The 15,696-nt window shown below is 29.9% G+C and overlaps 2 protein-coding genes and 1 long non-coding RNA gene across 17 annotated transcripts in view; 2 read left to right on the forward strand and 1 right to left on the reverse strand.

The window, feature by feature from the left end:
• Window positions 1-4,237, forward strand: Hbg3 (alpha-glucosidase). The gene is made up of 8 exons (XM_035864589.2): window positions 1-260; window positions 676-1,013; window positions 1,111-1,236; window positions 1,713-2,135; window positions 2,916-3,171; window positions 3,294-3,489; window positions 3,604-3,744; window positions 3,959-4,237. The coding sequence occupies exons 1-8, from the start codon at window positions 107-109 to the stop codon at window positions 4,029-4,031; spliced, it is 1,707 nt and encodes a 568-aa protein (XP_035720482.1). The 5' UTR covers window positions 1-106; the 3' UTR covers window positions 4,032-4,237.
• LOC118440883 (dual specificity calcium/calmodulin-dependent 3',5'-cyclic nucleotide phosphodiesterase 1) overlaps window positions 1-15,696 on the reverse strand; it is a 66,289-nt gene that overhangs the window by 17,487 nt on the left and 33,106 nt on the right. The gene's annotated exons all lie outside the window — the stretch shown is intronic.
• On the forward strand, window positions 5,309-10,910 carry LOC118440893 (uncharacterized). 4 transcript variants are annotated; one of them, XR_014982298.1, is made up of 7 exons: window positions 5,309-5,723; window positions 6,124-6,693; window positions 6,809-6,873; window positions 6,943-7,065; window positions 7,138-7,376; window positions 7,482-7,670; window positions 7,926-10,910. It is a non-coding gene; the product is annotated as an uncharacterized LOC118440893 (long non-coding RNA). The 4 variants fall into 4 exon arrangements; XR_004837947.2 differs by having other exon boundaries at window positions 7,482-7,753; window positions 7,926-8,222; XR_004837946.2 differs by having other exon boundaries at window positions 5,322-5,723; window positions 6,464-6,693; window positions 7,482-7,753; window positions 7,926-8,218.

Genomic DNA, 15,696 nt, shown 5'->3' on the forward strand with positions numbered 1-15,696 from the left:
ATTTCTTCATAGTAAATACGTGTATGCGTATTCGAAAGTTCTTAAAAATTTTGAGACAAAATACAACCTAAAATCAGTAAATACAGTATTAAATAATTTATAAACGATGAAGGGGTGTTTAATATTTGCCGCGTTACTGATCTTTGTAAACGGTAAAAACATAGATTGCAATCCAAAATGGTGGAAAAATATGTTATTATACCAAATTTATCCGAGAAGTTTTAAGGATAGCAATGGAGATGGTGTAGGTGATATTAAAGGTACGTAAAATGTTCTAGGCTTATTAAATATAATGAATAATAAGATATATATAATATAAATATAATACTTTTGTTTTATACATTATTGCTTTGCCATAACAAAACATTATTTTTTAATAACATTTCATACATTACTAATTTCTTTATATCCAATTGAAAATTTTAAACACACCTTGTTTCATCAAAAAAAAAAAGAACAAAAAAATTATTCGATTTAAAAAATTATCTTTAAGCACTTCTTATAATTGCATAAAATATTTATGTATTGTCCATATATGTGCAACAATTTACTCGAATATATAACATAAAAATATATTCCATCTAAATCGATAGAAACATCGTAGTTTATCATTCAATTAGATTGGACGATTCATTAATTCCATTATTTTCATATACTCCTTTTTTCTAAATGCAGGTATTATCAGCAAACTGGATTATTTCCAAGATTTAGAAGTCGATGCTATATGGTTATCTCCATTCTATACAAGTCCAATGTTCGATATGGGATACGATATTAGCAACTTTACAGAAGTCGATCCAATCTTTGGTACATTACAAGATTTTAAAGATTTAATAGAAGGTACTCATGAGAGAGGTATGAAACTAATCGTGGACTTCGTTCCTAATCATACATCGGACAAGCACAAGTGGTTCGAAATGAGTATCAAAAAAATCGATCCCTATACCAACTATTACGTTTGGAGAAAAGGACGAACTCTTCCTAACGGTACCATCACGTATCCAAATAACTGGGTAATTGAATCAAAAACAAATTAATTATTTCTTCGTATACTTTAGAAATTGAATATCACGAATGACTTTTACTTTACGTACTCATTTACATATATAGATAAGTACTTACAATGATCCAGGATGGATTTGGAATGAAGAAAGACAGGAATATTATTATCACCAATTCTCGACATTCCAAATTGAATTAAACTACAACAGCACAGAACTTAGAGAAGAAATGAAGGTAATTATTAATTTCCGAATAATTAAGAATGCTAAATTATAAGAAATGAATTTTGAATCGCGTTCTCGCGCTCTAATCGATGTAATAATTTTTAATGTAATAAATTTTTATATTACTTTCATCATCGAAATAATTAATTCGTACGCAATATGGACGAAGAAAAACATCAAGTGCTTGTCCGTTTTAAGGTTGAACGTTCACGTCGATGCGACGCAATACGTTAATCTAATCAGTAATATGACGCAATATATCTAATCTGCATTTTTCAACTTTTCACTTGTTCACCTAATCTGAGGAAAAAGTGGAAAAAATTTTTCACTGCTAACGAAATTCTCGGTATTGCCAAAATCTTATTATTTCATTTGAATTCTTCAAAGATATTTTCTATTTCTTATAATTTCCTTGAATTTAAACGAGATTTATGATCTGTCGCAGAAGAGTTATTAATATTAGAAAACAAAATTGAAATTTTGCAGAATGTCTTGAAGTTTTGGTCAGCTTTGGGAGTGGACGGTTTTCGAATGGATGCTGCACCTTATTATTACGAAGATCAAAAATTTTTAGATGAACCACTTTCTGGAACCATTTACAATCCTCACGATTACTATTCTACGAAAAAAATATACACGAGAGATCAACCGGAGACCTACGATTTAGTTCAAAGCTGGCGGGATTTACTGGACGAATATTCTATCAAAGAGAAATGTCCAAAGGTTTTAATCATCGAAGCATACGCCAGCGTGGATTATACTATGGATTATTATAAACACGGGGCACACTTTCCTTTTAATTTCAATTTTATCGATAAACTGAATAAAGATTCAACGGGATCGGATGTGGCAAAATACGTGGAGGATTGGATATCGAATATGCCCGATGACAGCGTCGCCAACTGGGTGGTAAGTCACGCGCCAAGAGATAAATCAATTTCAAAGTTTGCTAACAATTCTTGTTTTTTTTTTCTTCGTATACATTATCATCCTAACGTCCTTGATATTTTTCCAAATTCGTATTTTACATAAATACAATCGCTAACCGATAAACTGTCAATGCAATCACTATCGTGAAATAATTTAACTCTTAATTTTATTTTCTATCTGTCCATTATATTTAATATTCTTTTTTATCGAAAACAAAATAAACAATTGTTTGAAATTTTATAAAGAAATTAACTGAATCGAATTTAACAGAATATTACGAAACGGACAGATATATTATCACATTTTGCAGAGAATTTTCATATGACGTATGAATGTAATAGTCCCTATTTCGGAATGATTTCAAATGTAAAAGATATACTAAATCTAAGATATAGTAAATCTAAATTCGTCTTTCTCACGATTTAATAATTCAGTACTAAAATGATTTATTATAGAAAATGAATATCATGATGACTATAATGTTAAACGATAATAATCATCATTAAAATAAAGTCATAGGGTGAATTCGAATGGTGAAAATATTTCAATGATGATTTTAAAAGGTAGAAATGAAGATTACAATTATAAATGAAAATAAAATAACGCTATATGAATTTTAAAGCACACACACACACACACACACACACACACACACACATACATACATATATATATATATATAAAAGATATAACTCTTTTGAATAAACATTAAAAATAAATACAAATCAATAATTTCAACAAACTATATATTCCGTTTAGAGTGGAAATCATGACAATCGTAGATTAGTGTCACGAATTGGAGAAAAACGAGCCCGCATAATCATGATCTTGGTATTTCTACTTCCGGGTGTGGCCGTAATTTACAACGGCGATGAAATAGGTATGGAAGATACGGTACTTTCTTGGGAAGATACAAAGGATAACGAAGCCTGTAACGCCGGTAAAGATAAGTACTTATCTAAAAGCAGAGATTATGGAAGAACACCTTTCCAATGGGATAATTCTACTTCAGCTGGTACGTTTTCCAAAAAATAATGGTTCTTTTGATATTTCTTTTTTTATATTTGTTTATTTTACATATGTATTTTCTCATACGTACCTATCTTTAATTATATTTATAATACTCGAACATTATAGGATTTTCTACCAATCCCAAACCTTGGTTACCTTTGAATAGTAATTACTTAGAATTGAATTTGGCTAATGAAAAGATATCGAAGGATTCTTTCTATAACATGATAGTATTTCTTTCGAAATTCAAGAAAGATTTTCCTACGGAGAACGAAGAATTTGTTATGAAAGTACCAAACAAAAATGTTTTAGCCTTTTCAAGGTAAATATTCAAAATCGTTCTTACAAATGCTATTCCATGTAATCACCTTTTTTCTTTTGTTCGTTCGTTTTTTTCTTTTATATGGATATCATATATAATATATAATTATTACAGACATACGAAAGATGACAAGCCTGTTTATATAGTGGCAAATTATGGAAATAATGATGAACAAGTTGATATGAAAATCTTTAATGATGTGCCAAAGAAACTTATACTTTATTACGCTACAGAGTCGTGTGATATATCTATTGGGTAAGTTGAATTATATAAATTAATATCATTTTAACGTTAAGACGCTTTCGAAAATGTTAGGCTTATCTTTATTTTTTTTTTATCGTGCAAAACGTAATTATTCTTAAATAAATCTAACTCTTTTCGCAAATTTTTAAATAATAAAATTATATCCTATATATGATTTGTAAAATATATAGGTATTATAATTCTATAATTCTTTCTTTTAAAACAGAGACGTCATCAAAGACAGTGGCAATCTAAAAGTTCCTGCACAAACGGGATTCATTCTTACCAGCATTTCTTAATTGGATATTATTTATTCAAATGCACAATGTTATCAAGAATAATTACACCATTTCTCAGAACATTGTTACAAGGAATAAATGATTCTAATCTTTGTTAATGCGTTTATCGATGATATCGTTCAAGGATGTTTATAAAATAATTCATTCTAAACTTATATTACTAAATAAGATAAGCAAATAAAAATTAATTCACAAAAAAGTTTTAATCGAAAGCTCTCTTTTTTTAAATATTCTACTTCAACTTTATTACCCTTTCATATTCTTCTCGCGAATGTAGAAATCTTTCTATGTTGAGATCAGAGATGAATTTAAAGCGATTCATATTTCAAGATTGACGAAACGACAAGCACGTCGATCTCGTTGCCAATTACAAACGGCTATCAAATCCGGAAACTCCGTATCATGCCATGTCGTTCAGACATGCACGAACCTATAACACGCAAACGGAAACATAATTATTCTCGTTCGTTTCAATAAAATCTGACAACTTTCTAAATTTCACATATCTAAGTTTTATCGCGATCGGTAAACATCGATCATTTCTCATACGTCGAGAGATGATATCGTCACGATAATACATCGTTCAATGTAACAAAATCAAATTTTTATCAAAAATTCAACTAAAACAATTCGTACTTTGGAAAAAATTCTTATATTAATCTGTTTTTTAATGTTAAGAAACTTGAATACTTTTTTTAAATTGTATTTTTCATAAATCTTACGAGTTTAATATAATCTTAACTTCTACGAATCAATTGATTCTAACTCGATTAAAATATATTTTAAATATATATATATATATATATATATATATATATATATATATATATATATATATATGTAATGAAGAACCATTTATTCTTATGTTTCTTTATAAGTAATCATTGAATGAATACTAGTCATTAACAATTCAATGAGAACTGGTTAAACTTTGCAATTATATCAAACGTGCTCAATGAATAAACGTGCTCTCAAAGTATTTTCCTCACAATGATACGATATCGACATTTACCTCTTTTCGTCTTCGCGTTTAAATTATTATCAATAACTTATCGTTTTCAGATGGAATTCAAAGAAGCAACATAGATATGTACATAAGTGTATAAAGAGAGAAAAAACCGAACGTTTTTTAAAGTAAATCGTATCAGACTTAAATTATTCTCATTTAGATTTGACAGATAATTGAGAAACACTTTTTCACAAAGAAGAGAAAATCATCTAAATAAGCAACTGCTTTCGGCAATAGGCAAATCAAGTGTGAATTTTAGCCCGATGATTCCATTAATATCATCGATGAAGAACATGGATGAATGAACCACGAGTTGCCACGGTTTTTGAAGGCTTTCGATCGTTATCATCGATATGGCAAGATACGTTCATTTTTAAATGCTCATCTATTTCCATGACACTGATAAGACATTACTGATAACATAGATACCATCGCTCATGTCTTCATTTTGGTTTTTTTTCTTTTTGTGTTATAACGAACTAGCAGTATTCTCGTATCGGTCTAATCGTAAAAATGATGTACCCGCGTCAATATATCGGTATAATTTTTCTGTGTTTCTCAATACCTATCGTTTGTTATTACTAAAATTCACCATTAAAGATGATTGAAACATGCTGTGCTCTATCAGATCTACCCTCAAAATTTCATGGACAACAACAACAATGGTATCGGCGATATCAAAGGTAAAAAAAATCGTATTACTTTTCATCCGATAGTAATCGTCTAGAAAGGATTGAAACGAAGAGTCGATTTTACAGTAAAAAGTCTTTCTATCTTTCTATCGTCTCTTATCTATCATTTTAACGATCATAATGATTTTCGAGATATGTATCGGTTAAAGCAACAATACTTATTGCGCCGGCATCGTAATAATTACGTGCTCACCTGATAAAGATCTTGATGATCCGATAAAGAAATAACGTCTCAATTGTAGTAATTATAATACTAAGAGATTTGTACGTCTTCATTGGATTTTATTCCATTATTATTATTTCCTACAATTATAATTTCGTAATAACAAAGTAAAACTTTTTCTTTTGTTATTACGATGTAACGTTTTTCAATTTTCCTTTGTATACCTAGTTATGCCAATAAGAAATCATTCGACGAAAATAATTCATGGAAAAATTCAAACTATGATGCAAAAGTAACGAGCGAACTTGAGCACTACGTTAACTCCGAAGTTATAGGAATCTTGTTATCACCTGTCAACAGTAATCTCATAAAAGACTTTGGATATGATATTTGTGATTTTTGTGATATTCATCCTGAATATAATTAAAAAATGCTCGAATTGGAAGTATTAAATATGCTAATTGTATATCTGACAGTAATAATAATCATTGCGAATAATTAAATTATTCTGTATCTCATTCTCAATCATAGTAATTAGATCAACACGAATGGTTTAACAAAATTTTAGAAAGTGTTAAAGTGTCTGGAAGGAAATATAAAGATTATTACATATGGGCGGATCCTTTCAATGAAACTGACGTGGTGAAATTGAAGTGACTACCAAATAATTGGCTTGGTGTATTTGGGAACCCAGATTGGACTTATTATTCCCATCGAAAGTAAATATATTTACATCGATTTCATCGAAAACAACGAGATCCAAATTACAAAAATTCTGAGATGATATACGAATTACAAGTAAGCAATTAGTGAAATGTAATTTTCGAAAAGAAAAGAAAATGTTGAACCTATGAAAATATAAAGATTTCAATCATTAAAGTATAGAAATAATATTGACTGTAATAATTTTCAGCATATATGTTTCAATAAAGAAACATCATGAATCCTTACGCAAAGATGTATAAAGAAGAAAAAAAGGTATATACTTCATATTTATAATATTATATATAATATTTTACAAATTAAGATATATATGTGTATATATAGGTATACTGGTATCTTCTGTGTAATTAATGTAGTCAAATGGTACTTTAAAAGATGCTGAATTAAAAAATGTGATAGACACATGGATTTAAACTACGCCAATAAAAAATATTACCTGATTGGTTGGTAAGTCAAGAGGTTTTTTCATTAATTAATCTAATTATTTCTTGAAATACAAATTTCAATAATTTATTATAGATGAGAAATCACGAATGCAATCGTATCGCTGGGAGGCTCGATCAGATAACGATGTTGGCAATGATTTTGCTTGATGTTGCGATAACTTATTATAAAAAATAAATTGATATAATGATTAATCAAAACATAATATTTAAACAGATGCTCAAGCTTGTAGCATTGTTAAGAAATCTTATAAAAGCAAATCTTATCTTATACATGTAGAACACCATTTCTGTGGAATAATACGATCGATATAGGTAAGAAACATTAAAATTTATTTAACTTTAATCTTTACATTGCATAAATATCCCGAAATGACAGAAAGATTATATCATAATATTTTTTATCTTGAATTTCAACAGAACCTTGGTAACCAGTTAATGAAAATTATGAAACACTAAATTTGGAACAGTAAAAAAAAGATACTAACTCATATTACAAGATTTACACTGCACTAACAACTGCACTAACGAGGTTACGAAGTTCAACGAGTGCACTCAAAAATGGATCGTATCAAAGTAACGTCAAAAATAATAATCTAACGAAGATGAGTTAGTAACTGTTCTTATAAATTTTTCGAATAATAAATCGCAATCGATCAATCTCACTGACGTGTTAGAAAATATTTCTACAGGTATAACAATTTTTGTTGAAATGAAAAAGAAAAAAACGAAAATTTGCAAATGTCGAGTCAAAAATATAAGTCAAATAAGTTTTATTTATTCAACTTTATACTATCTATGATAAATCATTAATTTTCTTATTTAGTTACATTTCCAATATAACGACAATAATTTATTTTTCAGTAAAGAACAAGATGGATATACTGTGATCGTTTCAGAAAAAAACTCCGATAATCCTTCATTCAACGTATCAACTTTCCAATGTTTCCAAGTAATATACTAACTATCTTCTAACGATTTTACTGCTAACACTCATCATAGCATTAAAATTATAAGAAAGAATAAATTAATGCCATTAATGTTTCTCATATATTTATCTTCGTATTACATTTATATCATCGCGCATTAAGTTAAATTAATCGGAATGTGAAAAGAAAATTCTATAAAAAAAGTTCTATAACGATTTTATATATAAAATACGTATTCCTATATATAATACTTTGATAAATATATTATTTCATAGTGTATTAACTAGTGTGATTATAATGTGTATCATTGATATGATACATAATTTTTTTATTATAATAATAACTATTCCTATATCTCGCTAAATATTCATTCATATACACTTTATAAACCTTATTTACGCAAATAAAAAGAAGAAAGTCTTGCCAAAATGATTGGCTTACTTTTGTATTGTGAGCTAAGTTTTTAAAACTCGTTTCAGTAGATAAAGGTGAAAGTGCCGGAAGTATTGCACAAAAATTAATTGCAGGTTTTGCAATATCTTTTTTATTCTTTTTTATTATTTTAAAGGATAATTTCCCATCAGAAAACATTCCTTTCGATAAAATATGAAAAATTCACGCAGTTACGATTTTATCATCATTATTATCATCACCATCGATATCTTGTGATTTTTATAAAATTTAAAAGGAATATTGAAGAGTGAAATGTCAAAAGCGAACGGCGAAAAAATCGATAGAAACGTTATTTCTTTATATAGTCTTAAATTTTTATCTAATATCAATATAGAAAGTGCTGAATCGTGAAAATTCTAAAAAATAGTATCCCCCTTCAATCCCTCAAAATGGTCATGTTACGTTTTACAGAGTTGTCGTTGAAATTTATATTCCCGAATTTTCGCACCATTACGAATCGCTTGGACAGTGAAGGTAGATAAATGAGAAACTAGGTCGAAACCGTTACCGGCACCTACTTTTTCTTGAAGCAGCAGACCCCTCCGGGTATACTGATCGTTTGCCGAAAAATGTAAATCCAATTTTCCCTCCCAATTTACCCTGACATTCGGTACGCTGAATACAATCCCGCGCAGCCTCACATCAAGTACGCACGCTCCCGATTCCATTCGAACGGTAATTTCCTTTCTCCATCGCCGCAAGAACATTTTCGAATAAACTTACGTCCTTCGCTTTACCTTTTTCTTCGTTTCACCACATAGTCTTTCTTTTCTTTTCATTCCTTCGATAAAAATTGAAACGACTCTGATCTGAGATATTTCTGACAATTATTCAAACAAAAAAACCAAATTATCATTTGAGAAAGATGAGAAAGTTGGTAGATTATTGATTTTATGATCGAAAAGTGGGTTGTTCAATATGAAAAAAGAAGATAATCATTGATGATTATACAAGACTACACATTATGTGTACGTCGATCGTCACTATATAATAATGTCACTATATAATGAATAATTTAAACGTTGAAAACGCTATTATGTTTCTCCTTATTATTTGTATTATTTTATGATGTAATTCGTATGCTTTTCGTTTTTCTTAATTTATATATTATTTTATGTATTGTATATACAGCATCATTTATAATATATTAAAAAGCATAGATTCATTTAATATAAACGTATGATGTATGATAGATAGTTTCATAAAGAATCGAACAATTGATTTTTCGAAAAAAGTTAAAAAAATGTCAACCGACTTAAAAACTCAATACGATCGTAATACAATTTTACGTTCTTAGAATAATTCGATTCAATTTATTTGTATTAAAATCGTAGAAATCCAATGATGAATAATACTCGAGATCTTCTCGTAGTTCGTAACGGAGCTTTGCATTTCTCGAAGGAATATAGGCGAAGTTCAAGTACCGGTTCAAATGTAAACCACGTTATCGTCATCTTAATTAATATTTGATCGAGCTTTGGATTAATGTAAAGTTTAAAGCAACAACTTCAAAACACGTTACACGCCATCGATTCCTCATTGATTGTAATTAATTTGTCGGCAAAATCGAGAAAACAAAATAATTTATTTCTATGCATTGGCATAGAAATAATTTTACATATATTTTAGATAAGATGTCTATATAAGGATACGATGTGACATAAGTTCTTTTATATATAAATTTTACTTTAAATCGATCTATCTATTACTCTGAGAAAAAAAGGAAAAAAAACAGAATATAAACTATGCATTGCTTTTGATGCATCGACTTTAATTCGATGACAGGAGATCAAATATTGTTGATATTAAAAAATGATTTATTTATATTGACGTCCTTTCAATAAATTCTGATATAAGTTCTTAATATGAGTACTATCAAACAAAATGAATATGGACAATTTCGAAACAAATAATCACAAAACATTCTCAGTTTTTGTGAGAAATGTGCAATTCGATAAAAAAGAACTTGCAAAATATTTTTCAAGAAAATAGATTCGAGGAAAGAAAAAGAAGAATTCTTATTATTATTAAGCTATAATAATAAATGGAATAAAAGATTAAAAAGTTTTGTAATAATACTTTCTCAATGAAAACGTCTCTATACTGTATTTTATCGAAGTAATTACTATTCCTGTTATTATATTTATTTACTTCTCGCATCGAAAAAAATCGGTATTTGTTATAAAAAATCGATTTTTACGAATATTCTCGATAGATAGAAATATCGGAAATATGTATTTTATGAAAAACGTCATCAGTAACACAGCTATCTAAAAATAATTTAATCATGCTACCAATTCAAAGTGATAATAGTAATACAAATAGTAATGCCATTGTAATGAAAAAGAACATATTCAAATGAAATACAATAAATATGGAACAAGGAAATTGATGTTCAAATATAGTGAATGGAAAAGTGTTCGCATTATATTTAAATAGAGAATCAAGTTCATTGTTGTACGAAAAAAAAAATTTCTGAAAGATATAGTAACATATATATATATATATATATATATATATACGTCCTTTCAGTTTTATGATAGAAAATTAGTAATTATTCATATTGTATGATCGTCTTAAAAAATCACCGAAACGACCGATATTACGGCCTAATTCAAAGAACAATAATTTTAAAACTCCCGGCACAAATGTTATCGGTTAATGAGTTTTAGTAGTAACGACAGTAAAGTCTCGCTTTAATTAAATTTTCAACTACGTTCTACGTAAAAGATTATTCAAGACAATAATGAATATTGATAACTAAATTTTATATATACTTGATCAAATAATAAAATAAATTTCTTTATTCAGTATCGTAAAACGATTATAATTGTAACTCAAAAAATTTCCTAAGCTAGAAATTAAAAAACATACAAAATTATTTTCCAATTACTTTTGTTCCTATAATAATAGTTTTAGGTGACAAGGTAAACCATCAGTGTTAGTAACACCTAAGAAAAAATTCCTACGAATCACCAGCATAACCGGTCCACCTTCGGATTAGATGATACGGAAGTAGGGCGATAGGATGAAGTGCGGCATCGAATATAAAAAAAGAAAAAAAACTCGGTCATAACTCAGCGCTAACTACTCGCACATATACGTATGCGTATATGTGTATATGTATGTTCGGTCATTCGTTCACGAAAACAGTTACGATTTCAGAGATTCTTTTCAAATATTATTTCATGCCTTTCGATCCAACACATCGACAGCGCATAGATACATAGATAAATTCTAAATGGTGATATCGATTATTTTATTGATTTTATTAAATACAAATCGAATGTGATGAATCTCTTGTTAAGCATCTTTTAATTAAAATACATTTTGTAATTTTCAACTATCGAAAGTAAAAAATTATTAGAGGATTGTTTTCAATAGAAGTTATAGAAAAATATTCAATTTAAAATTCATCGTGAATATATTGTTTTCAATAGTATCCACAAATGCTTAAACCACTCAACGACGAAGAAAAGTTGAAAGGTTAAAAGCTAGATCCTTGGAAAGTGATAACGCTAAAACGATGCAAAGTCGCAGAGGGAATTATTCAAGTATATAAAAAGAAGAGTAAGGAGGGGAGCGCATATTGGGGGAATCGCAACAAAGGCAATCCCTACAATGCACGCTAAACGTAATACGAAGACGGTACTTCCTGTATAATCTTTCCTCCTCTTTGCTTCTATTTCTCGAGTTTGGTTGAGCGTCTGAAAAAATCGATTGTTAGTTTTATATGTACAACCAATGGGAATTTGAAGTTTTGTAAAACGTCTAACTACCCAACAAAGTCATTTTCTCGATGTTCGTTCTACAACGAACGAACAAACGATATTCCATGCGATCGCATTGGGACAGAAAATCAATGAAATACAATTTCTTTAACGTAAACCTAGCTGTTTTCTATTTTTCCGATTTTCCTTATCTTCTTTACAATAGAATACGTAACCTATTTTTTTGTTGTTGTTTATTCAACAAAAATAATAATAATAATAATAGTAATAATAATTCATTGGAGTAAAGGAAAAATCTTTCAATATGCGAAATATCTTTCACAATTCGTCGTAATGGCAAATCAACGAATGAAATTTCAAATCGGCTTTAAATCATATCTCTTCCATTTGTTTTCAAATTCAATGTTTAATACGTATCTAATTATTTGAGCAAAATTGTTTGCGGTACCGTAGTAATATCTTTTTTACAAGCTTTTAAATGGAAATGACAAGTTTTACATATAGTGACGTAATAGTGACGACAGTTTTAATAAACACGTAAACTTCAAAGGCTCGCTGTATCTAAACATTTACTTTCTAGGTGGAACGATCCTTTCGTTATCCACCCGAAGCCACATTCTTTAGTGTTGTTAAACAAAACAAAGCGAAACTTGGCTTCAACGTTAACAGGATAAAAGATGAAAATCCATGGAAAAAAGGTAAAAAAAGAAAAGAAAAAAAAATTAAGATCGACGTCAAATCAACGTACATGGTAACGTTATGAGGGAAAGTGCAACATAACAGATATTCTGGGTATGAAAAGTTGATCGAACAACTGTATCAACAAACCAATCTGCTTTGATACTTCCTTTCTCTTCTAACGCGAGCTATGTTCCACGAGATTTATCCGAAATCTTGACTGAATTGAAAACAGTTAAAAGCGTGAAAAAGTCAACAAATGTTTCGATCTTTCAATACAATTTCAATCAAAGGAATGTAGAGAAATGTATTACATACGCTCTTTGATGATACAGAAATAAAGAACGAAAAATCTCAAATGATTTCATTTTTATGTTTTATCGTTTGGTGAACGTCACTATACCGTCTATATCTATAGTGTCTTCTTTTAAAGCTCCAAAGTTCACAATTTTTGTTTACCGTTTGATCGAATTTCAGAAACGATAGTAGCTATACGATCCTTGTAAGATGTTTTGCCTTTTCCTTATCCTTCCTTTTTTCTCATAATTTTAAGATAAAATAACCGATAAAATGTTAGTATCAGCGTCGCCGTAATACGACTTTTGCCATTGTTACGTAACAAGAAAGAAAAAACAAAGATAAATGACAGACTCATCGACGAGCAATTAAACAACCTAACCCCAGTTAGAACGAGCAGGATTTAACGAGAGAAAAAAGGACAAGAGTTTCCAATGGCTTCTATGTTTTCCAATATTATCCAATTAATAGTCCAAGTTTAGAGCCGACGCGTCAATATTATCTCGAGTAAGCAAGATCGCTAAAATCGACGACCGACAATTTTATTTCTGATTTAAAACAAAAAGTCGTCGAACCGTGTCGCGGTTCACGATGCGTTTCGCGACGCCTTCGTCACAATCTCCTCCGTAATCCACCTAACCATTCCCCTCCTCCTTCCCAATCTCACCCAACAACATCACCATTGCCACCTCCGCCGAGAATTTCTCCGAGTGCCCTCGCGTAATTCTAGTTTGATTTAAATCGAGGTCAAGCGATTGGGACCCTTCTCTCTTGTTAAAGTGGCCTGTTTATACGCTATTTCCGGATTGGACAAAATAAACCAAAGATTGGGATGTGACCTGTTCGGAGGTTGTTTGCTATTCTACTTACATATATGCGACTCGGCTGCATTTTCGTCTAAAATATCCGTCGTATTAATTCTCTCGATTTCAACAATTTTTTATTCTCGTCCTATCGAGAGCTTTGAGTTCTTTTTTTTTTCTTTTTTTTTTTTTTTTTTGAATTGACAAAGCTAATAAACATCCTACCAAATAAATATAGACATCATTTTTCTTTTTCCTTTTTACGTAAACCGACGAAAAGAGTTGATGAATGTCGAAAAAATTGAAAAGTAAAATATGTTCTTCTTACTTCCAGTAGTCAACTAGCTACATCAAAGGAAATTCCATTGGTGCGTTTCTTCTTACTTGATTTGTGAAAGCTCTGGTCTGCGAATTTTCTTAGCCTGTATCTCTATAGATCCTTTTGTAAGAGAAAGAAGGAGGAGGAGATTATACGTTTCTATCTTTCTTCAGTTCACTTCGTTTGCGATCTTTCCCTCAGTCCCCCTATTTCAATAGCTTTTGTATTACCAAGATTTACACCTTACGCACGTACACTAAAACGATATTCTCTCTACGAAAACTTTTCGCCTTCGGCTGAGTTACAGAATAAAATTTGTTAACGCTCTACCCAACCATAGTCTGTTGTTATCGATCGATTTCTCGAAACTCCAAAAATAGAAAAGAAAATCTCAAGACGGAAATGTTAAAATGTCTACAATGTCAGCAGCTGGATGAGTTTCAAGATGTTGAACGCACGAACTCTATTAAAGAAAAGCTAAAGTAAACGTTGTAGACGTTCAAACTCTCTCTCTCCTCTCTCTCTCTTTCTCTCTCTCTCTCTCTCTCTATCCATCTATCTATCTATCTCTTTCACTCTTTCTATCTTTATCTTTCTTTCGTTCTGCCTCGGAGCATAAAAACGTCGTCAAGAATTACGAGACGAAAGAAGTTCGTAGATCGAAAAAACGAATAACCATCCTGACAGCGATTACTCCGATTGTTTCTTATTTCTTAATCAGCTATCATTCTTAAAGGCGAGAATGAATGAGACACAAACAAATTGAAAATTGTAAGAAAAAATTTAAACGTCGTTCGTTAACCTTTAACGTAAAGAAACAAACTTAATTGTTTCCTTCTTCTTTTCTATTATATTTATGTCTCATTAATTTATCCTATTTGTAAATTTGACATTTAGAATCCCTTAAAATTTCATTTATTTAATTAAATAATGAAGGGTCATCATTCGGTCTGTTGCATTTTTTATTTATCAAAAAAATCACTTCAATACCAAATTCATTGGACAGAGCAAGGCGCTTACGTTGTTAAATCCACGGAATCCTAACACAGCGTGGTAAATAGAATCGGTTAACTATTTCGTTTTTCCTTAACATGCGATTGGCCGGTATCCATGAACACGTTAAAGCAAATGCGATGAGATAAATCGAGATACCTGGGACAAAATAGACCACGTGATGATTTTATCAAACTTTCCTGTTAACTTAACGAAATTCCCTTCACATCTCGATACCAGAGGAAGTTCATTTCTTGGTTTCGAATTTGTACGATTAAGTTCGTCAGTTTGATCAAAATCTAAAAAAAATCTATATATTCACTTAGAGAAGCAAAATCAATTGAAAAGTTAATCGAATTGCAACCTTTACGACAATAATTAAATTCATCAACGAGAACAACCAGCTAGCGGACCTTATTCGATCAATCGATT

Source organism: Vespa mandarinia, chromosome 6 (genome assembly GCF_050613455.1).
Source record: "Vespa mandarinia isolate Hongniang chromosome 6, ASM5061345v1, whole genome shotgun sequence".
NCBI classification, from domain to species: domain Eukaryota; kingdom Metazoa; phylum Arthropoda; class Insecta; order Hymenoptera; family Vespidae; genus Vespa; species Vespa mandarinia.

Coding starts and splice junctions, on each gene's coding strand:
- Hbg3 (XM_035864589.2), top strand. CDS start 107: ATGAAGGGGTGTTTAATATTTGCCGCGTTACTGATCTTTGTAAACGGT. Junction 261..675: donor TGGTGTAGGTGATATTAAAG/GTACGTAAAATG, acceptor TTCTAAATGCAG/GTATTATCAGCAAACTGGAT. Junction 2,136..2,915: donor ACAGCGTCGCCAACTGGGTG/GTAAGTCACGCG, acceptor TATTCCGTTTAG/AGTGGAAATCATGACAATCG.